The sequence below is a fragment of the Cupressus sempervirens genome, chromosome 6, assembly GCF_028749045.1.
Source record: "Cupressus sempervirens isolate cs-2001-9-10 chromosome 6, ASM2874904v1, whole genome shotgun sequence".
Lineage (NCBI taxonomy): Eukaryota > Viridiplantae > Streptophyta > Pinopsida > Cupressales > Cupressaceae > Cupressus > Cupressus sempervirens.
In genome coordinates this window covers 595,776,156-595,800,987 of record NC_143123.1, presented here as the reverse complement: position 1 = coordinate 595,800,987, position 24,832 = coordinate 595,776,156, and the positions used below count along the sequence as shown (strand labels likewise).

The 24,832-nt window shown below is 33.3% G+C and overlaps 1 protein-coding gene across 1 annotated transcript; it reads right to left on the bottom strand.

The window, feature by feature from the left end:
- Positions 1-20,826: 20,826 nt before the first annotated feature.
- LOC149553653 (geraniol 8-hydroxylase-like) lies at positions 20,827-23,946 on the bottom strand. Its single transcript, XM_089789054.1, has 2 exons — positions 22,780-23,946; positions 20,827-21,670 (listed from the first exon to the last, which is right to left on the bottom strand). Exons 1-2 carry the CDS (start codon positions 23,668-23,670, stop codon positions 21,038-21,040), a joined length of 1,524 nt encoding a protein of 507 aa, XP_089645180.1. The 5' UTR covers positions 23,671-23,946; the 3' UTR covers positions 20,827-21,037.
- Positions 23,947-24,832: the final 886 nt, after the last annotated feature.

The window sequence follows — 24,832 nt, the reverse complement described above, 5'->3', positions numbered from 1 at the left end:
AATTCTCATATATTCGCATCTTATTATAGCAACAAATGTAAAGTTATTGAAGCATCAAGGAAGACCAAAAGTAAAAGAACTTTTTACTATTGCTAATGTTGATCATGAAGCCTTGTTGGAGACCCTAAAACAGAGAGAGGACCCTATTGGAATACTTGACTAGGTATATATACTTCTTATGTTATTTTCTTCATAATGATTTAATGAATTGATGATTATCTTGTTTAATACAATAAGTTACTAATTTTTGTATGATATTGGAATGTAGGTACATCATGAAGAGTTGGAGGGGGGTGGTATTGGGGAGAATTTCTAAAATTTATGATGTATTATGATGTAAAATGTGTAGTTTTTTGTATATGGTTTTTGTATTTTGGTAGGTTCTTTGTAAGGAATTATAAGAGGAAGATATTGAACAAGTTCTTCCAAATTATATTTGCATGTGATACAAAGCTATAACGACAATTTTAAGAGCATTTATAACTATATGAAAGATAATTGCATGCGGATATCTTATTACAAATTTGGTTTTTTCCTTATTTGACATAAAGCTAACATTATGATTATTAAAACTATTTTTATCAAACTAATCAAATAAGAAAAATCCATAAAGTACGGACAAACAATTAGAATACTTGATTTCTTCCATTTTACAACCAATCATAGCATTTGAAAGCATAAAGAGTCATAATATTGTATAATGTTTTGAAAGACTTTCATATTGAAAAGTTGTATGAAGCACATTTGGGATAAGCCATAAAATCCATGAAAGAAGATAGCATGTAGGATAAGCAATTAAAGCCAATAAGCAAGATAGCACATGCATACTGACATGATATGAATTTGGATATGAAGGCTATGAGTGGATGAGTCATTAGAGGTATCAACAATCCCATCATAAATGAGATCTTGGATTTTATGTTTCAACACTATGGAATCTTTAGTTTTATGAAATTTTCTTCCATGGAGATTAATTTAAGAATGCCCCGTGTGTATGTAAAGGTCTTAAGGGAGATTAATTTAAGAATACAATATTCTCCTCTAACCTTTTCTCAAGTTTAGAATTGATTTCTATCATGTGCTTAGAGAGATGAAGGTAAGAAAGATTATTTGTCTCTTCTAGCTCTTTGTATTGAACATATAGAAAGAGAGATGACAAGTGAACAAATTTAAGTGTAGTCAATAGATCAAGGAAACCATTTAGAGAAAGAAATTCTTAGTATGCATATCATAGACCATGAAGTTAGAAAATACCAATAGCTCTAAGACCAAAGAGCCATTTTAAGTATGTTCAAGCACTAGAGACATAGAAAATCAAAGTCAATTTATGAAACTCCCCTTAGCAAAAAATGCAAACAAATATTTGCATTTGACATTTTGACTTGGTTGAAAAAGTTTGACAATAATTGATAATATTGCAAGCTTGATGTTCAAAAGCAATTTTTTTTCCAAGAAAGATAGTGACACATGGAGTAGTCTTCAAACAATCATCCATCATTTGCGGCCACCCCGTACCGAGGAGTCTCCAAGGTGCTCTAAGTGCATTTGGAGGTCGATCTTTCGAGGGTCATAACTCAGAGCTCGTGAGGGCTATTGATGAACTGTCAAATGCTATAGGATGATGATCCTGAGGCCTAAAATAACCTATCTCATTTTTGAGAGATCACATTCTGTTTGGATTCAACACAGCGATCTCGCTCGATACCAAAACTCGCAGTGTGCCTCAGTTCATAGGTGCACCACAGCGTAACTTTGAAACCGCTGATCTTGGCATCGAATCGTCAGTGCCATTAGCTCCGGATGGGCGGGTGAACCCTAGTCACACCCTTGTTCTGGCCACAAAGACCATCCATCATTTGCGGCCACCCCGTACCGAGGAGTCTCCAAGGTGCTCTAAGTGCATTTTGAGGTCGATCTTTCGAGGGTCGTAACTCAGAGCTCGTGAGGACTATCGATGAACTGTCAAATGCTATAGGACGATGATCCTAAGGCCTAAAATAACCTATCTCATTTTTGAGAGATCACATTCCGTTTGGATTCAGCACAACGATCTCGCTCGATGCCAAAACTTGTAGTGTGCCTCAGTTCATAGGTGCACCACAGCGTAACTTTGAAATCGCTAATATTGGCATCGAATCGTCAGTGCCATTAGCTCTGAATGGGTGGTTGAACCCTAGTTACACCCTTGTTCTGGCCACGAAGACCATCCATCATTTGCGGCCACCCCGTACCAAGGAGTCTTCAAGGTGCTCTAAGTGCATTTTGAGGTCGATCCTTCGAGGGTCATAACTCAGAGCTCGTGAGGGCTATCGACGAACTGTCAAATGCTACAAGACAGTGATCTTGAGGCCTAAAATAACCTATCTCATTTTTGAGAGATCACATTCCATTTGGATTCAGCACAACGATCTCGCTTGATGCCAAAACTCGCTGTGTGCCTCAGTTCATAAGTGCACCACAACGTAACTTTGAAATCGCTGATCTTGGCATCGAATCGTCAGTCCCATTAGCTCCAGATGAGTGGGTGAACCCTAGTCACACCTTTGTTCTAGCCATGAAGACCATCCATCATTTTGCGGCCACCCCGTATCGAGGAGTCTTCAAGGTGCTCTAAGTGCATTTTGAGGTCGATCCTTCGATGGTCATAACTCAGAGCTCATGAGGGCTATCGATGAACCATTAGAGGAGACAAGTTCATAAAGATGGAGTGGCTTAGTTTTTTTGCTAAAATAAGTTAGTGGGAAGGCTTTATTAGAGGGTCTTGGCCAAACTAGTGGGGTGTTTGCCAAAATTTCTTGTTTTATTTCTACTTGGTTTTGTTTTCTTGTTTTGTGCTTGAGTATTGTTATGGGATTGGGACTTACACTCACCCTTGTGGGAAGGGAAGAGAAGTCCAGGGTGAAGGGCTTAAGTTGGGTTCAAAAAATGTATTGAGAACCTTGGAGTATGGGCTCCATTGTATGCCATAACATTTCATATCTTGCTAGGGGTGATAAGGAAAGTATGGTGTAGAAAGGAAGTTTGAGGAGTTACAGCTGATGGTAGTGGGTTTGGAGGAGGAAATGTGGAGGCCCCAAGAGGGCATTAAATGGTTCATTTATGATAGCCCCGAGAGGGCATGAAATTTGGTGAATTATGATAGCCCCGAGAGGGCATGAAAATTGTTTATTGCAAATATGGTTTGGTATGGCAAGTCTCCATTTTAGAACACACCTTCACCCTATGTTTATGGTTCCATCTATGAAGCCATTGTGAAATAGTCTTGGGGGGAAATTGTTCAAGTTTGAAATGTAATGTTTATGCATTGAAAGATTGTATGTGTATCCCAGTTTGAGCCTTGTTCCCTAGCGCAGGGGTGGTCTCTTTGAGGCCTATGGTTGGGTGGAAAGCACCCATGGTCCTTGTTATTTTGTTGTGTTGCATATGCAGATTTGTGTCCAAGGGAGCAATGGAAATGGCTTGGAATGATCATCTTGCAGATTGATGTTGGATGAGAAAACTTGACATTGTGCCATCATTTGTGAAGGAGGATTCACCAGCTTGTTCATGTTCTCAACGATCATGTTGGACAATTTTCATGCTACTCATTGTCCATATCTTTCAATGTCCATGTTCCTTATGATTTTGAAAAGTCCCTTATGTTGCCCCATTGTGATGGAAGGAGATTGTATCATTGTTACCTAATGTACATGTAGAAGAAAATATTGTTAAGGTTGTATATGCATGTTTCATTTGGAGTTTATATTGTTATGAAAGCATTGGTACGAGTCACAGATTTGCTTTGACATCATTTTTATCATTTGAAAATGTGAAGAAAGTTTTCTCCTTGTGGTATTGTAAATGACTAGTTGATAATAACAATCCATAGATGTTATGTGATACCATTGATTGTATAAATTTAAAACTTAGTAAATTTCTTACAATCTTGTTGTGCACTCAATAATTTGGTGAGGAAACAATGTTGATAGATAATGAGGATATAGTAATATACTAATTGTCACATTAATATATATTGTAATGATTAATGAATGTGTGTACATTGGTAATGAGGATAATAAGTAATTCTGATCCCCTTCCCTTACATGCTAGAATCACGACCTAGTCCATATGATACAACTGACAGACCCTAATAGAATATTAGTATCAGAGGCTTGTTAGGATATGAATTACCTCACTAATTTATGAGTTTTGTATCTTGAACTTGCTCGTTTGACTCGTGACACTAACTTGAACTAGATTGTCATCCAATCTATTTGAAAACCACCTGTGACTAAAATGTTAACACCTTCACACTATTCACATGAGTCTTGAACTCCTATTCAATGCTAACCTTGTTTTACAATATGCAATTTCTTATGCGACTTCATAAGCTTAAAAAAAAAAAAAAATTTGTTGTGTTTTTACTAGTAAAATTTAGGGCATGACACATGATCCATGATAAATTGAACAATACTAGATACTAAATTAATATGTATATCATTGTGCACGTAAATGATAAAAATATATATCAAAATACATGTATCCATAGAAAAAATTTTACACAAATATATATCAAAGATCATGTATCCATAGACAAAGTACTCAAATATATATATATATCAAAATACATAGATCCATATACAAAATGTGGCTGATCCTGCCATCAGAATGTGTATAATATCAATGTTTCTATATACAATGTGGCATATTCCATCTCAAAATGTCTCATGATGCATCCTACGAAAACTATACTATCCTAGGGTGCTGGTGGATAATCAAAATGCAGCCTCTTCGCTGCACTAGGTGGATCGGATGCCTCCTAAATAAACAAAAAAGGAAAACCCAAAGTTAGACTACTAAATTTATATGATTCTACGTATCTAACATTGAATTACTCAAATGCATAATGATATTTTCCGTATTGGAGATTAATACTATCAAAATTTCATAATAAATACCTCTCTTGTCGACCTCCTACGCCGGTCAGGAGTCCTCTCGTATGCCCTCGACAATGCTGGTACCTCTGTGATTGTGGGTTGTATATGTTCAAATACCTTTGTTAGATGAATCTACAATTTAAACTATAACATTATAATTCATAGAATGCTAAATTTATAACATATTTAATCATGAATTCAAACTACAACTTACTATTGTAGGCTCCTCCTCAGGAGTGAGTGGTCGCGTCATCAAATCTACATAACTATCCCGTTGAACCTCATGTGCACTAGGAGTCTCCTATGAGATACAAAATAGTAGTTGTTAATATCATAGAAATTAGTTTTGAATTTATTTATAAAGATAAGTGATGCAAGAGCATCCCATGCTCATCAAGGGAACATTGAAGATCCAAGGCATTACAGAGGTCATGGAACATCTCTTGAAGTCAATTGGGCAATCCTTGCACCAATTATGGCTCATGGAAGCATACAAAGTTATAATGTTGGACTCATATGTGGAAGAAAGTTGTAATTGGGCATGAGATAGGATTTTAGGATTTCATATGTTAGATGTGTCATTTGATAGGTTCATGTAGGTTGTCATGATCATATCTTGTCATTAGACAAGTCAAAACGTTCTAGAATTGAGTTTTGGGGTTTGAACAAGCAGGCCCTGGTTTTTAAGCCATTTTAAGGAGGGTTTTTGAAGTTTGGGTGTTTAGGAGTGTGACCAAGACCTATAATCTTGAAAATCCTTAGTGTGTTGGTCCCTTTGTTGAAGCCTTGGTGTGTCTAATTCCTCCTTGTGTGTCCCAGAGTTGAAAGGTACATAAGTGGTGTCCAGAGATTTCTTGGTGAGGAAAAAAAGAGAATCAGTGAGTTGGCCCTTGGGAAGGAAGAAAAGTTGTTGTGAAAATGCCTCCTAAAAATCAAATGGCTAGAGAACTTGAAGAATTGAGAGAAGAGTTGGCAAAAGAGAAAAGAGAGAGGAGAGAACTTGAAGCATCTAGAGTGAGGGAAGAAAGACAGATGAGAAGAGAGAGGCTGAAGCTTATTGCAAGGATAGAATCCTTAGAAAAGGAAAGGCAAGAACCTAGAGGAGAAGAGGTTAGAGGAAGAAATCATGGAGAGAACCATGAAGAAGAAGAGGTTGGTAATGCAAGGCAAGAGCATGAGACAACAGATGATCCTGAAGAAAGGAGATTTATGAGAATCATTAAGGTAGTACAAGGTAATGGTGGGAAGAACCATATTGATTTTCCAATATACCAGGGTAAAATGGATAGTGAAGAAGTGCTAGGGTGGATAGAGGCCCTTGAGAACTACTTTGATCTTGAAGACATAGAGGCAGATAAGAAGGTAAAAGTAGCAACAACAAGACTGAGAGGAACATCACTCACTTGGTGGACTAGTGTTCAAAATGAGAGAGAGGAAAGGTGGTGCAGGGCACCTAACCTATGTGGCAGGGGGGAACAAGTATCTCTGTTGCCGGACACCTTGCCACTCCATGAAAGCGAGGATTCAAGTAGATTAGGAAGTTGGAATAAAGGTTTGGTCCATATTTTACAAGTTGGTCTATGTTTTGTAATAAAGGCACATGTAAGGCCCACAAGCATTTTGGTGTGGTTATAAACCAAGTGACTCCATGGGACCAAAAGGCCTTAGAATAGGATATTTAGAGTCTAAACAGTATTAGCAAAAAGTGGTTGTTTGTTTGTTTTATGGTTGGGAACGCCTATATGGTTGTTCCAACGGTCATGTAGACCTTTATATATGTCATATGTGATCTCATTTGAAAGGGGGAGATCAGAGTGTACGGTGGTTTGGAGAAAAAATAATAAAAACTTCAATTTTCTGGAAATTTACTTAGTTGCATTTAATAAATCCATATGACCAATTTTGAGTCAATGGAATAGTTTAGAAAGTTAGGGAATGCATAAAAACTATAGTTTGAAATTTGAATTTCAAATTCAAACGATCATATTAGTTTTGGAGGGAAAGTAGTAATTTGGTATTTGTTTGATTAAATAAACCTTTGTAACCAACTTGGTCGGTTGGACAGGTGCATATAAGCCTATTTAAGTTGTAATGAACATATGCAAGACATGAATCATTATTGGTACGGAAAAAATCATAGAAATTGTATAGAACAACAATCATACTTTCCTCTGCATCAATTAAAAAAATAAAAAATAAATGATACTTATACATACAATGGGGCTCTCTGTGCGAATGAAAATCCCTGATGATCTAGGATGCCAAATCTGTACAGGCTCATTGCCGGTAGCCACACCCTATATACAATAAATAATGTAATTAAATGAGATTACCACAAACATTTTACAAGAATGCATCAATATTTAATCAATTAGAAAACATCTAATTACCTTTCCTTTGTCAATGCATGTTGGCTCACCCCCCTCACTTTGTCCCCCCGGGGCAGGTGGTATCTGCAAGATAAAAGAAAGATTAGCAACCATATATGCTACAATATCAAATAGAAAAAAGAAATGCGAACACAACATAATGTACCGTAGATGTCTCAAGGCCAAATGAAATGGCCAAGAGTGTAGCATCATCTATCTGTCTGAGCTCCTCCTCGGTCATCAACTAAACATGAATGAAGATCACATACATGTAAAAGTCAGTATGGCTTAAAAATTAAAATTACTCTATTATAAAAATTAACTTTAAATCACATATGTCATAACAAAAAAATGTATACACGTACCAACACCGAAGGAGTCCATGCCTCTACATTCCCCTCCTCTCTCACATCAGGGTCTGTAGCCTCTGCACGTGCGTCTGGTGTATCCTCGTCTAATACAAAATGATACTCAGGAAGATCACCTATGGGACCCAGGCAAATATTCTTGCATGTAATGCAAGTGTGAGGCACACAAACGTGTGATGAGCTAGCAGATGATGAACTGGCACCAACATCATCAACACGAGGAGGCAAGAATGACCTAGCCTGAGATATCATTAGGCTAATCAGCCTATGAATGGCTCTGATGGTCTGAGAGCTAGCCTCTGCCATAATATCTGGATGTTGCACTCAAGGAGGGGGGGAGATATCAGGGGGGGGGACAAAAGTGCCAAGTTTCTTCCGCTGGGAAGAGGGTCTATCCTGAGGAGCTCCTAGTCCTAAGCCCATTGTTGGGCTTCATGCTCCAATAGTTCACTTTAAGTTTCAACACAAATTCTGCATATAATTTTTTAAGGAAATAAAATGGTATGTCTAAATTGCCATGTGGAGGGATATCAAAGACCATCCACCAATGGTCCCAAAAAGTTGCACGTATGGCGTCATTTGTGCACCATTTAATTGATAGTTTGGTTTTTTTTGGGTCAACTGGTATACCCATTTTTGGGTTAGCAAAAAGGCTTGCCAAATCGTCTTTGGTTATGTTGAGGGCCGCGACCTCATCATAATCCAAACCATCATCAAACATCTAGTGCATTTCATCACGCCAATGAAGAGCGGCATTTTGTTGGTTTGTAAGAGTTTCAATGTTATCCACTATGTTGTTTAACGTGGCTAACATAGGAGCCAGTGCAGGTACATTATTGTATGTTCTATGCAAACCTCTCAACTCAGTGAGATTTTCATTTATCAAATCCTCGATTCGAGGAGGGTTTTGAGGAGGTAGAGGATCATTTGGTGGACGGTTTTGTGGGGATACTGGATCGTTTGGTGGTGGGTTGCGAGGAATATTATTCCCTGCCTCAGTGTCATCATTTTGATCAGCCATTCCTATTGAATTGTAAAACATAATATATATTAAAAAAAAATCTAAATTTTAACCATTTTAGTCAAAAAAACCCTAGATTCAACTAAAACAAACAAAATCTTGTTAAAATCTATTAAATTTAGGTTAAAAATGAGTCGGGGGGGGAACATACCTGATATCTGATATCCGATTTGCTATCTGATATTCGATTTATTATCTGATATCCGATCTGACTGGCCCAAATTCGCGTGAAAATAAGGGCCGCGGGTCTGTGATTTTGTGTTTAATCCATGCACAGGTATCAGATATCCGATATTATATTGGATATCCGATATTATAATATATATAATATAACATATATATTACATTTTATATATTTTTATATTATATTTTATATTTATTATATTAATTTACTATATATTATAATATAAAATATTATTATTATACTATATTATTATAATTTATAATATATTATACTTTTTTATTATATATTATATTATAAGATATTACTTTTTATTATTATATTATATTATATATATATATATATTATATTACATTACTATATATTATAATATATGAAATATTATATTATATTATTATAATATAATATGTTATTATAATATTATTATTATAGTATAATATTATACGATTATAATATAATAATATTATTAAATAATAATATTATTATTATAATATAATAGTATGATATATTATTTAATATTATTATTATTATTTTATATCAATAATAATAATATTAAATAATATATCATACTATTATATGATTTTAATTATTAGTCGGATATTGGATTTAAAATCGGATATCCGATATCAAATCGGATATTCGATATGATATCAGATATCTGATAAGGCTCGGCTTAACCTTCCAGGTTTGGTTCCTGGATAGGTAAAAAAAAGTCAGAGCGGATTTTGAAGCGCTTTTAGGCATCTTCAAACTCTTTTTTTTTCACATCGCCACTTTTTGGCACACCATGATCCTGCACATACCCTTATTTTCTTGGATATGAATGTAAAAATTGAAAAAAATCAAATATTATTTTTATCAAAAGTTTTATAAAAAAAAAAAAACCCCTAAATGCTGACGAGTGTTTTAATCAAAACTAGCTAGGTAGTTTTGATTGAAACTACCTAGGGTTAGTTAACCACACATGTGACCCGTCTTCTTAGTTTTAGTTTCTACCAAAACTAATGCTTTTAGTTTCTATAGAAACTTATTTCCTATTGAAACTAGAAAATTACAAGTCTTCCCCAAATGTTAGAAGATATCCAGTGTTTTCATGGCTTCTAGGCTCAATTACCAGGTTCAAATGGAGGACTAAAGACATGCCATTTTGCATTATAGATGTACTCTGAATGAGCTTTCTAATGAATATAAATTTGATACATATCAAATTTTTTAGATATACATTTTTTTACATAAATTGAATAGAGGTTCATTATAAAAAATAAACCTCTATATTGGATGCTCATGGAAAAATAGTAACTAAGAGAATAATTTTTTTGAAAAAAACTACAATCTCCATAGTTGAGTCCTCTTTCAATCAAAAAAGAAATTTTGAAATCAAGTAAATATATAATAAGTTACATGTGTCAAAAGCCACGTATGTCCAAATTAGTGTTATGTCAACTTTAAACTCTGATAAAATATGAAATACTAAGGATAAAGACATTAGACCACCTCCATAGTTTTAGTATGGATGTAAAATAAATTTGAAAGAATCAAATTGATATCTATTTTACATAAAATGTTATGTGTCTCAAAAGTAGCGTCACTCTTTCAAAATAAGGTTTTTAATAACATACTTATTTTTGTGGGAGCAAAAATATATCAATAAAATTTTTTTTTTTTTAAATTAAAAAATTATATTTTGAATCTAGATAGGAAATCATAAAAAGCTCTAATTTACTTCATCTTCAAATTCCTAATTGTTAAATGAGAATTTGCATTTGAAAGTGAAAGTTTTCTCAAAAATTCACAATTCAATGTCAGTTTAGGAAAAAAAGTGTAACCCAGTATTATGGGTTCAAGAAACTTCATTTACCTCTATCCACACCTTCTTTGGCCACTCAAGAGTCCTCGCATATGTCCTTAGAAAAGTAGGCACCTCACCACCTCTGACCTAAACATGTTTGTATGGTTGTCAGATTGATCTACTACTTAACCTATAACATTATTAGCAATAACATAATAAATTAACAACATAATCAAGAATTCAAATTATTATTTACCTCAAGTAATCTCTCATCAGAAAATGTCGGCTAGGTGAGCAAAGATACAAAGCCCTACCAATTCCTCCTCCATTACATCATGTGTTTCATATGAATGTTAATTTTTATTTTTTATTTATTTTTAAATAATAAAAAGCATTTCTTTATGATCTAAGAACTTTAAGATAAGTAAAAAATAAATGATAAATATACATACTATAGGACTCTCATTGCGAATAGACATGCTTGGGGGTTTGTGATGGCAAATTTGGGTTGGTGCATCATTAGAGGCCTCCCCCTATAAAATAAAAAATGCAATAACATTTCATTAGTACAAAAAAATGACATCTACATATATATCTATATATGCAATTAATGACTTTAAAACATATAATTACCCTCCCCTTGCCAATGGGCCATGGCCTAACCCCCTCACATTGTGCTTGTTGATACGTGAAACCTGCATAAGAGAAAAAGAAGATGATGAATCATGTAAAATAAAATATAAAATAGGTAATTAATGTGTAATCAAATAATACACATCGCAGACGTCTCAAGGTTGAATGAAATGGGAAAAAGTGTGACAACATCCAAATCTCTCATCTCCTCCTTTGTCATCATCTAGAAAAAAATAAATCACATAATGTATACAAGTATGAAATTGTCAATTAATTTTTAAATATAAATATTAATTTTAAATTAATGATACTATGGTGAATCAAATGTATAGACTTACCATAATAGAATGATTTCATGTCTCTGCTCCCCCCTCCTTATCTCTCCTAGGAGCTAAGTATCTCTTTACCCATGTCTATTGTGTCATTGTCCCCAAACTCAAATTGAAACTCAGAACCAGTAATGGGACCCAAAAAATGATTCTTGCACATAACATAAGTATGTGGCACATAGAAATTACTAGCACCAACATCATCACTATGAGGAGGCAACAATGACCTAGTTTGGGTGTCTAGTAGACAATTCAAATGATGAATGACTCTAGTAGATGTCACATTAGCCTTAGAGATGACATCAGGATGTTGCACTAGAGGAGTGGGAGGGGGGGATATCAGGGAGAGAAAAACGTGATGGCTTTCTTCCACTTTGCCTCGAGTCTATCCTATGGAGCTCTACCTCTTGCACCCATTTTGGGCCTCATGCACTGATAATTAACTTTAAACCCTTTGATAAACTCAACATATAATTTTCTCAAGAAATATATGGGCATCTCCAAATTTTTGTGTGGAGTTTTTGAAAACCCATCTACCAACAATCCCAAAAATGACTTCTAATGGCCTCATTAGTGAACCATTTGATTAACAATTTTGGTTTTCTAGGGTCAACGACTTTAATAGTTTTGGGGTTGAAAAATAGGCCTGTTAATTCCTTTTTACTAATATTAAGGGCCACAACTCCATCATAATCCAAGCCGTCATCAAACTAGCAGTGCATCTCATCTCACCAACAAAGAGTTGCATCCTGTTGCTTGGTACGCATCTCAGTATTAGCCATAATAGTATCAAGGGTGGCTAGCATGGGAGATAAAGTAGGGATAATGTTATATGTTTGTTGCACAACCCTCAATTGATTTTAATTTTCTTGGATTAAGTTTTGAATTTGGGGAGGGTTTTGAGGGGGTAGTGGTGGTTGTAGACTATTTTGAGGATTGTCATTTGGCGGGGGATTGTTTAAAGGATGGTTAGGGTTGCCATGCCTTTTTATAATGTAAATAAATATAGAATTATAATTTGAATGAGCAAGTTGTAAATCAAACTAAAAACCTTTCATTTTCATTACAAAAACCTAAATTTATTAAAAATTAAAAATCAATTGAAAAATAATAATAAATTAAACATACTTGTGATTCGATGCAAATTGGAGTGGAAAAATGGAAACCTTATTTCGGATACTCGATTTTATTTCCTATACTTGATAGTGGAGATCATTGATGTTGGAAATAAAATGACAAAATATATTTGGATTTTTTTAACCTATGTGCAAGTTTTAGGTATTTGATATATCAGATACCCAATATGGGTAGGTTATTTTTTACATTGGTATTAAGATTGGGGGGGGGGGGGGGGGGGGGGGGGGGAATTTAGAGAAAATTTCAAATCGCATTTGAGCATTTTTAGACTAGTTTTTGCACATCGCCACTTTTTGGCCCACCATGATCCTACAAATATCCATATAACTAGTTTGAAATATCATCTATAATAACAACTATAAAATATAAATTAAATATTGGTTATATAGTACATTAAATTTATATTTCAAAAAAAAAATTAAAAAGAAGAAGAAACTTTCATTATTATTATGTTAATATTTACAAATTATGAGAAAATTTGTTGCAATTCATGTATATGAAAATGTGTATATACAAGGAAAGAGGGTGAATGAAAATAAAATGAAAAGGGGTAAGTGAAAATCTTAAAGAAAAATAAAAGAAAAATGAACTACTTGTTCAACAAAAATGACATTTAAAATGACAACTAAATAAAACTATATAAATGATACTACATCCACACTTATTGCATATAAAATGAGACATGAAGCAATAAATAGATGTGAATATTTGAGATCAAAATAAAGAAAATAAAAATATATGATGCCGTTGCTTCTTTTAATTGTCTTGCATAGCCTATAAAGAAGTTTGAAATGTTGATTTCTAAATGAAGTTTTGGAATATCAGTAAAGGGACACCTTGAGCATAATAAATTATTATAATTCAAAAAATATTTACACTAGATAAGTTTTAAAAAATGCAATTTCAATCATATTTAACACTAAAAGGAAACTTCACAATCTATAAATTCAAGAAATGACAAAACACTTATATATAATCATAATCAATGCATAAACATATTTAATTTTTAAATTATTTTATTTTAATTTTAGCTTATTCAACTTAAATTTACTTATGAGATTTTATTTTGAAGTTAAAATTTTAGTATTAACAACTTTTATATAGTTTTATAAAATTAATATTTTATTCAAACAACCATTATAAATTTTTTAATATTGAGTTTCTAAATTTAATTTATTTTAGAATTCAATTATACTACACTTTAATTTATAATACTATTTAATTTTTAATATTTCAAAGTATATTTCAATTAATGTAAATTTGAAGCTATCATTGCTCTATTGATACTTTTGTTGCAACAAGAAACATCATTTGAACCAACTTTCCTCATGAAATGTATAAATAGAAATACTAAAGTCCTTTCAATTTAACCTTCCATACTGCTTCTATGTACCCATTGCACACAAGTTGCAATTATTAGTTTAAATGCATGTAGGCTAAAATGTTAGATTGAATACATTTTGGTTTTCCATAAGTAGCATTATGTTTTTATGTATGGTCCATACCTTATAAAACCCTTTAAATAAGTGTCTATATTTATCATCAACACATGTGCTCCAAGATCCTTTCATTGATTGAATCTAAACATCCATATTGGAAATTCCCAAAACTCCAGAATTGAAATTGCATGCTCTCCTTCATTTTATTCAACAACGACATTCATCTTCATACTTCTCTTTGATGTTGAGAGGACTCACCAACTGATATTTAAGTTCCAAAAATTGATCTTTTGCAACTGTCTTTGTGAAGATATATGTTATTTGTTCATTTGTATTAAACCTTTGAAAACTTCCTAAGAAAATTGGAGAGATAAAGGTTCATCCTACAGTGATTTTTTGAGACAATATTAGTGTCATCAAATTGGCCAAGAATTTTGTTTATCATACTAGGACAAAGAATTTTGATTTGAAACAACATTTTATTAGAGATTTGGTACAAAACAAAGCAATTGAGTTGAAGTATATTAACACAAAGAAATAAATATCTGATATCTTCACAAAGATAATTGCAAAAGATCAATTTTTGGCACTAGAAATTAGATTGTGTGTCTTCTCACATCAAAGGGAGTATGAAGATGAATGTTGCTATTGGATGAAATGAAGGAGAGCATACAACTTCACTATTAATTAAAAATTAATCATCATACATTTGTTAATTTTAGGAATTCTCTGATCTAGAGTTTTATTTTTCAATCAAGCAGATATTAGCTTTAGTTATTAGTCGATAGGCTTTTTCTATGTGGTCACTGACCACTAGAATTATCTCATGCTAGCAACAAAAACTATTTTTAATTGTCATTTTCTTCTAATTTTTGGCAAAAAAAAATTTTGATTGTCATTTTTTTGGATTGTTAAATATTCAATATAATTTATGAACAACAATGTTTTTCTAGTTATTTTATCAGGCATAATGAGTAAATATCCCTCTCGAAAATGACACATAGTGAAAAATATTGTTGTGGCTAGAAAACAAATTACTACTCATGCTCATCATAGAATTTCATTGGTCAAACAGCTCACAACATCAAATTTGATATGACAATGAAAAATCTAAAGATTTATAAAAAGATTTAAACCGCATTTATTTGTTTTCATTTTATCCACTTTCATTAATTGAAACAAAAAATGAAATATATTTTATTAATTACTTTGTGTGTGTGTGTGTGTGTGTGTGTGTGTGTGTGTGTGTGTGTGTGATAATCATAAAATAGTTGGAAATTTTTTTAAAAAAATTTAAAATTTAAAATTAAGGGCATTCAATAAATTTTAATATTATTGCATTTGATAAAATAGAAATAATTATTAAATAATACTATGTATTATGCAATTCTATTTTTATGTTAATAATGGTTTCAATTCTAATAATGCATATTGTAGTTCTAATTTTTAATGTGTATTTTAAATGATATTTTCGACATATTAAGGTAGAAATTTTAGGATTATTTAAAATTGAAGCAAAGACAAAAATTAAAAATTAAATTGGAAATTTAATTCAAATGACACCTAATTCAATAGTCAAATAATCAATAATAATTGTATATACTATTAACATACAACAATGTTAATCAATTATTGTATATTTACTAATTAAACTTTAGCTTATACTATTCAATAATTATTTTAGAATTACAAGTTTACCTAAAATTACTAAAAAATGTATTTGTTTAACATTTAAGTAGTTGTATTAAAGGAGTTATCCACATAGGACAATGTTAGAGATCAATAAATTCTTGTGCAAATTTAAGATTTTGATTCTAATTCATTTGTTTAGTCTTAGATAAATATAAGTGGTAATACCAACAAAATTAATTTTGCATCAGCCATTGTTGATAGTAGGATATTGTCCCATTCTACAAAGAAATAACCTACCTTTCCACACTAAGTAGTCCTACAATATCTTCTACAATGTAGGGTGCTAGGTGCCACACAATAAGACATCCTTCCAAGTTCCAACTAACATTATTACAACATACTCACGATTGCAAACTACAAATTTTTATTACAAATATTTTCTATATTTCACTATCTGCTCATCTGATACAAGCTCTAGTAAGAAAAACAACTGTTAATTGTGGAGTCTAAGCCGTCAATAGTGGAGTCTAATGCAATGTTGTTTGTTAGATTTAAGTAGTTCTTTATACAGTAAACTATAGGTTGTTCTAGTTAGAAGTGAATAAATAGTCCATGCTATGCTATTAAAGAGTTTACCATAGCTATCTAATCAAATAAAGAAAAGGATGTAACTTTCATCATTTTTTTTTTTGAGCTGCAATAAACATCAATTTTTTGTTGCCCTGAACAAAGCATACCCTGTTGTAATAAGAGTTTATTTTATTTTGTTTGTTGTTCTAAATCTGGTTTATATTGATGTTCAAATTTTATGAGAATTTGGGTAGGTGTATAGTTGACTACTCTTAAATATCATATTTTATGAAAGAAATTAAGTTTGGAAAATAAGTCATTTTGACTCTTTAATACTTTTAGTCTAATAGTCAAGTCTCAGTGTGTAATGTTTAAGCGGTCCCAATTCTCATACAATAGTTGTATTAATAATAACTTTAGTATATCATTAACTGATCTTTTAGCTGAATTCAATGGTAAAGGCCAATTAGATCTTGTGTGCAATAGGAAGATGGGAACGAAGGTTAAAGACCTACAAAGTTTGTTATAAAAATTAACAATGTTGAACCAACTTTTCGTTGTTTCCAATGATGTCAAGAGAAAGAAAGTACAAACATTTTTTTACCATGGTTGAGATATCAACATTCTACCCAATTGTCTACCGACTTGGATCCATTTGATGAATGTGCAAAAGAAAAATAACAAAGACATAGAACAACACAATGTGTTCTTGCATAATAAACTATATTATATTTCATTCTTCGTGATCTCAAATGAGTATATAGTGTTTTTTATAAAAAAAACATACAATATGGTAGATAAATCTACCATTAGCCGAGAAGACAAAACATCTAGAAACTTCTGGAAAAATATTACAGCTGACGTTTGAACAAACCCTAAACCTAAGCCTAATAATCTAGAAGTATAGATTACAAAATGAGAGATCTAGAACTCTCGATGAGAAGATAACAATAAATAAAGTAGTTGGAGTAGGTAAAGGCAATGGAGATTAAAAGGATAGCTGGAAGCCTATGTCACCAACACTCCCCCTTAATCTTCACTGTCATGTATGTCTGTAATACCAATAATTTCTCGAAGATGTTCAAAGACATTCTTTGCAAGAGACTTTGTGAAAATGCCTGTCAGTTGTTCTTTGGACCTGCAAAACTTAAGACATATGTCACCATTGTTCACTAATTCACAAATATAATGATATCTTATATCTATATGTTTACTACGTTGATGAAAGACATGATTTTTTGATAAAGCAATTGTAGAATTATTATCGCAGTATATTCTTGTAGGTTTTTCCTGTGGATGCTTCAAGTCTGAAAGTACTCTTCTGATCCACATTGCTTGACAAGCTATTGATGTTGCTGCAACATATTCTGCTTCAGCTGATGATAATGTCACAATTGGTTGTTTCTTTGATGCCCAAGAAATAGCTCCCGATCCTAGGTGAAAGATATTTCCTAAAGTGCTTCTTTTATCATCAAAGCTACCTGCCCAATCACTATCTGTATAGCCAATTAGCTTGTAATGATCTAAATGTGCATATAAGATCCCAAAGTTCTTTGTTCCAGCTATATACCTCAAAATCCTCTTTCCAACTTTCCAATGAGTTTCTTTTGGTTTGTCCATGAATCTAGAAATGAGACTAACTCCATGCATTATATATGGTCTTGTAGCTATCAAATATAAAAGGCTGCCAACTAATCTTTTGAATAAAGTTGTGTCTAAATTAGGTCTTACATCATTCTTGCTAAGTTTTATACCCAATGAAACTGGTGTAGGGGCTAAAATCACATTTGTCATTTTAAATCTTTTTAACAAATCAGTAGCATACTTACTTTGACAAATGAAAATTGCCTTGACCATTTTGATTTACTTGTATCCCAAGAAATATCTCATGAGTCCCAAATCAGTCATATCAAATTCATTTTTCATGGCTGCCTTGAAATTGTTAATTGACATATTACCGGTGAATATCAAATCATCTACATATAAGCAAGCTATCAATATTTTTCCTTCATTGTTCACTTTGACATACAAAGTTGGTTCATAGCCACACTTACTAAAACCATTATTCACAAAATAAGAGTCTATTATGATGTACCAAGCTCTAGGAGCTTGCTTCAAGCCATATAGTTCCTTCTTCAACTTGTATACATTATGTTCTTCTCCCAAAATTTCATATGCCAGTGGTTGTTTTATATACACTTCTTCTTCTAAAATGCCATTCAAGAATGTTGATTTCACATCCATTTGATAAACCTTCCAATTATTTTGGGCTGCTATGGATAAAATCATTCTAATAGTATCTAATCTTGCCACAAGTGCAAATGTCTCATTGTAGTCTATAACCGATTGTTGTGTGAAGCCTTTGGCTACTAGTCTTGCCTTGTGTTTCTCAACTTTTCCATCAGCATTATATTTTTTTTGTATACCCACTTAACTCCAGTCACATCCTTTCCTTTAGGAAGATCTAATAAGTCCCAAGTATCATTCTTTTCTATTGACTGAATTTCTTCATCCATGGCTGAAATCTATTTGTCATCTTTAATAGCTTCTTCAAAATAAATTGGATCAGCATGTGCTAAGAGTGCAAAAGTAGTGCATAAATCATCATTTTAGCCTCTTGTAATTCATCATATATGTCTCTAAGACTTTGTGTCTTCCTTGAAGAATTTATAGATCTTGATCTTAATGAAGCAAGTGTTGGATTAGATGATTCACTACTATTAGTGCTTGCTAGAGTAGTAGTGCTTTGAGTGGTAGGTGCCCTTGTAGGTGTTTTAGAAACATTTGTTTGTGTTGTAGAATGCACATCTTGAGTTATATTTTCTTCATTTTCTTGTGGAACACTAGCTGCAACTGTAGTTGACTTATCCAAACTACCATCCCATGCTTCTTCTTCTACAAACTCAACATCACGACTTATTATTAACTTCTTTGTGATAGGATTGTATAGCCTATATGCCTTAGATTGTTCACTATATCCCACAAATATGCACTTCTCTCCTCTATCATTCAATTTTTGTCTCACTTCTTGAGGTACCAATAAGTATGCCACACAACCAAATATTCTCAAATGTGCTATATTGTGATTCCTTTTGCTCCAAGCTTCTTCTGGTGTTTTATTTATTTCTGCTTTTGTTGGACATATATTTAGTATGTATGTTGAACATGCAACTGCTTCAGCCCAATACTCATTTGGCAAGTGTTTCTCCTTTAACATACTCTTTATCATCTACATAATTGTTCTATTTTTTTTTCTTTCTGCTACTCCATTTTGTTGTGGAGTGTACCTTGCTGTAAATTGCTTCCATATGCCATTTTCTTTGCAAAAATTCAGAAAATCATTTGATATGTATTCTCCACCTTGATCAGTTCTTAATGTTTTAATAGAGTATCCACTTTCTTTCTCAACTTTTTCCTTGAATTCTTTAAAGACATCAAATACATCTGATTTATACTTCACAAAATAAACCCAAACTTTTCTGCTGAAATCATCAATAAATGTCAAGAAATAAAATTTTCCACTTAAGGATGGTGTTTGCATTGGTCCACAAAGATCAGAATAGACTATCTCAAGTGGATGTTTTTCTCTATAAGACTTTCCAACTTTTTCTCTATGTTGCTTTGCCAAAATACAACTCTCACATGTTGTCTTAAGTGGCTCTATTGATGGCAACCCATAGAACATTCATTTCTTCTATAAAAGTTGTAACCCTTTAAAGTTTAAATGACCAAACCTTAAATGCCATAGCCAAGATTCATTTTTCCGTAAAGCTTTGAATGTAGATTCAGCTACTTTTTGCAATTCATTTGGCTCTAAGAATAATTCGCTTTGGATTTTAAGTGAGAACATTCTATTTTGAGTCATTTCAACTTCTAGAAAAATATTACAGCCGACATTTGAACAAACCCTAAACCTAAACCTAATAATCTAGAAGTATAGATTACAAAATGAGAGATCTAGAACTCTCGATGAGAAGATAACAATAAATAAAGTAGTTGGAGTAGGTAAAGACAAGGGAGATTAAAAGGATAGCTAGAAGCCTACGTCACCAACACCATTCCCTCATTGATGTTTATTAATGCTTGTGCTCTTACTTGCGATCGTTATTATCTACAAAATAGAGGAAGCATGTGTTGGCATGTGATACTTCGTATGCCTGATGCATGAACTGTAATATTTTAAGAATCTTAGAAGTTCAGTGAAAAGTTATTTTTAAGAACATACGATCTCTATAAAAAGATTTTCTAGTGTGCTAAGCCTTTGATAAAGGCCTCAATTGTGGCATAATGTATCTCATAAAAGTAAAAGATTTTTTTGTGTTAAATCATTTTAGATATGTGTGTTTATTATTTGCAGAATCTGAAACCAACCATTCTATAAGTTAACAAATAAACTTCAATTTTGTTTCATTACAAAACTTTCTCCCACAGAAAAGAAACGATTGAAAAATACACCTGATGTTTTTATTATAAAAATAGAAACAAAAATAGTTTGCTAACTCTCTTAAAACTGAACCAACAAAAAGTAAGAATAGAGCTCCTTCTCTCACAAAGGAAAACACACTAATATTCTATAAGTATGAATATAAAACTAGCTAGTAGTATGTCAATATAGTGGTAGATCATGTGGGGGAATTGAAAATTTAAAAAAAACTAATACAGATATTCTGGGAGGCGTGGTATGGCTATGGCCTCTAAATCTATAGCCTTCTTCAATGCTGCTCCAAGTTCATCACTCATATCAAGTTCATGGGAAGGCACTGTATGAGGAAGTGTCCAATCAAATGAATGAGCAAGCGAAGCCAAAACTAGATGAACCATTCGATGAGCCAAAGGAAGTCCTACACATATTCTTCTTCCTGCTCCAAATGGCAACAACTCAAAATTGTGTCCCTTGTACTCTATCTCACTCTTCTCACCCTCCACAAATCTCTCTGGAATAAATCTACAAGGTTCTTCCCAAATGGAAGGGTCCCTTCCAATTGCCCACACGTTCACAATAATTTGGCTTCCTTTCGGTATTGTGTAACTTTCTATCTTGCATGAATTTTCTGCTTTGTGTGGGACCAACAGTGGAATTGGTGGATGCAAGCGAAACACTTCTTTCACGACAGCCTGAAGATAAGGTAATTGATCTATGTCACTTTCCTCTACTTTTCTATTAAGACCAACCACCTCTTTTAATTCTTGTTGAACTAGTCTCATAATATCTGGATGGTGAATAAGTTCTGCCATGGCCCATTCAATAGTAGTAGCTGTTGTGTCACTACCCGCCATGAATAATTCCTACAAAAAATGAAAATCATTTGAAATTCATTACATCTTCTTATAAGAAATATCATGTACAATATCTATCTATTCTAAGCACAAGGTCATTTGTCAACACTAGGTTGCATCTCTTCATGGAATAAAGGAACAATAAAAATACAAACACAAATAATTTCATTGGAAACAATTGTTTTGACAAGAGTCCTAGTCAAGAATCAATCTAATATAGAATTCTAGTCCAAAAAGTTATAAAAATAATCAATTTATTTCTGCCTACTTAGAGATCCATACAATTTTAAATCAATTAAGATTTAAATCATTTGGTTATTTTGAGATTGTCCAATATGAATTTTTGTATCAGCAGTAGGAGAGGAATACACTTGTTGAAGTTTGTTCTATCATCAAGATATTTAGTGAGGGTACCTAGATGTCTTAGCACAAATTTCTATTATATTTTCAGTTTTATTTATGTTCATTATTTGGATAGGATGTGGCTATCCTCCACACAAAATGCTTCTATTGTATTTTTAGTTTTATTTATGTTAATGATTTGGATGGGACATGGCTGTCTTCCACACAAAATGCACCTTTGACTAAAATTGAAAAAATTGAAAACACCACAGATTTTGCTGAAATTTTCAACATTTGTTCTTCGTGATCTATATGTTTTGCAATCAAAAACAACAAAAAAATAGAAAAAAACTCACTGTATTTTTGCAAATCTGAAAAAAAAAAAATTTGAATTTTAATATACTGCTTTTTAATTTTATTCTTAAAAAAATTGTTGTTACCAATTTTATTATAGTAATTAGAAAAAAATACCAAACTATCTATTTGTTCTTTCTCTCCCTCCTTTTAAAGAAGGTTATTATTTTTCTATTCTTTTCTTTTTTTTCGCTATGTTCTTATTTCTTAACTAGATTCATATTCTATATAGATTTAACACAAACATTATGATAATAGATTCTGAATATGATTCTAAATATAATACTAAAATAATCGCAAGATCAAGTTCTCCAAACTTTAATTATATTGAATATGAAACTTCTTTAACTCATACAGCACGCCAAATAAACGAGGAAAATAAAAATATAAGAAATAAGCAAACTAGAATTCTTGGAACTTACGAAAATGAGAGCTCTGATGTCAGCGATAGTCAAATCATCGCCTCTGGAATCCAGCAAGGCGTCTAGAAAATCTTTATTTTCATCTCCACTCTGCTCAATATTTTGGTTTCTCTTGGCAAGACGATCCTGTATATACACATCTAAAAACTTATGCACCTTTTTAAAATATATGGCCATCCGATGGCACAGGCGTTGAGGATCAAGAAAGGCAAGGAATGGGAAAAAATCAGCAACATTTGGTGTTCCTGCGAGCTTCATTGACATGGAAAAAGCATCCTTGAACTCCACAGACTCCGGATTAGTTGGATCAAACACTCTTCTACTGAAGACCATGTTTCCCAACAGATTCAGCCCGATGTAGAACACAACATGGGCAATATTCACACTTTTCCCCTTCTCCTCAAATATCAACCGAATGGTTCGGGAAACCTCATCTCTTCTGAGATGTTCGAGAGCTTGGAGCCTCTTGACAGTCATGAGCTCTGTACCAGCAATACGCCTGAGCTTCTTCCAGTGAGGCCCGTAGTCAGCCCAGCCTATTGAGGACTTGTACTGGTCAAGTGTCTTCGCTGCTTGTAAAACCCATCTTCCTGCAAGATTGTGATCTTGTGTTTTGAGAACCTCTTTCGCCATGGCAGGAGAAGATACCACCATCACAGTTTTCATTCCCAGACGAAGACTCATGAGAGGGCCATATTGCTGAGAAAGTGCCTGCAGAACTTCAGTGGCCTTTCCTCCTCCCAACTGAAGGAGGTTTCCAATTAATGGCAAGGGTTTTGGTCCAGGAGGAAGACATGGCTGGGAATTATCCTCCCTCAATCTCCTTAACAAGAGATACACAATCACAACGCCAATCACCACAGAAAACAAAGAGAGACTCTGGAAATCCATCTCAGTACTTTTTAACTCTGGCCCAATTCACAATCAAGTTATAATTTTGAGGAGTCCTTGGGAAAATTTGATATCTTCAATATTTCTCACAATTTGTAAACGCGATATTGCCACAGCAATGAAGAAGACGATTATAGAACACGGTCTCATCGACCTAAAGTTAGACAGTAAGCGGACTCTACCGGTATACTGTACATGCCGTGCGATTCATGCTTCTGCATCGCATTGACGAATTTAGTTGTAAAATCGGGTGAATTTGAATCCCCGAACCCTACTGCGAGGTCAAAAAGACCCGATTTTAAAGCTTTTAATTTGGCAGAGAGATTTACGAAAATACGACATTGACAATGATGCGTAACCAATTTTTTTCGGAAGTTTCAACCTACAGAAAGAAATATGTCTGCAAAATGTAGATAATTGTAAATATTCTTTCGTTTGTCCAGTAGTGGGGTTTGAATTCGATTTATGCTTTCTAGAAAGTGCCAAGAAGTATGAGACGGAAATTTTGCGCGCTCAAAAATAGATTTGACGCACTATTCTAGCATCTCCTCTTGGGATGGTCAAGTGGCGACCGAAGGCAGCTTCCTGTTGTTGCTATCGAATTCGATAGCTTGAAAGAGCATGCCCGTGAAAATTCATCCTGGCTTATGGCGGCAACTTCTCTAATATGACGGAAGCTTTGGCCCGGCCCGGCTTAAACAGCACACACTAAGCTTTTGACTGCTTAGGTGGCTGTGGGCCCATTCTTCCCTCAAAACGTTCATTCATGTCTGCTTCCGTTAAGAGAGTAATCATTGTTACCATTTTGAATTCGAAAATTATTCCCGCTTGTTTGATGGTATAGAAAGAAGCCAAGGACAAGTGTACAGTACTGGACTGTATACATCGCAGCTGTCACGGAACGGCACCGGCTACGGTGCAAATTTATTTGCACCGAGCCTGCCCGTCTACACTCCCTGGGCAGCCCTTACTCTGACGTCCTTCGCTGAAGAACAGTCAGCCAAATATTCCATGCCCTTCGTGCCGTGCAGCAAATAACTCTTTCCGTCCGTGAGACTTTAATCATTTTTAAAACTACAATACTTTTTATATTATATGATTTAATTTAATTGGACGTGCATAAAGTTAATATTTTAATTTGCTAAATTTTGAAATTTGTAAA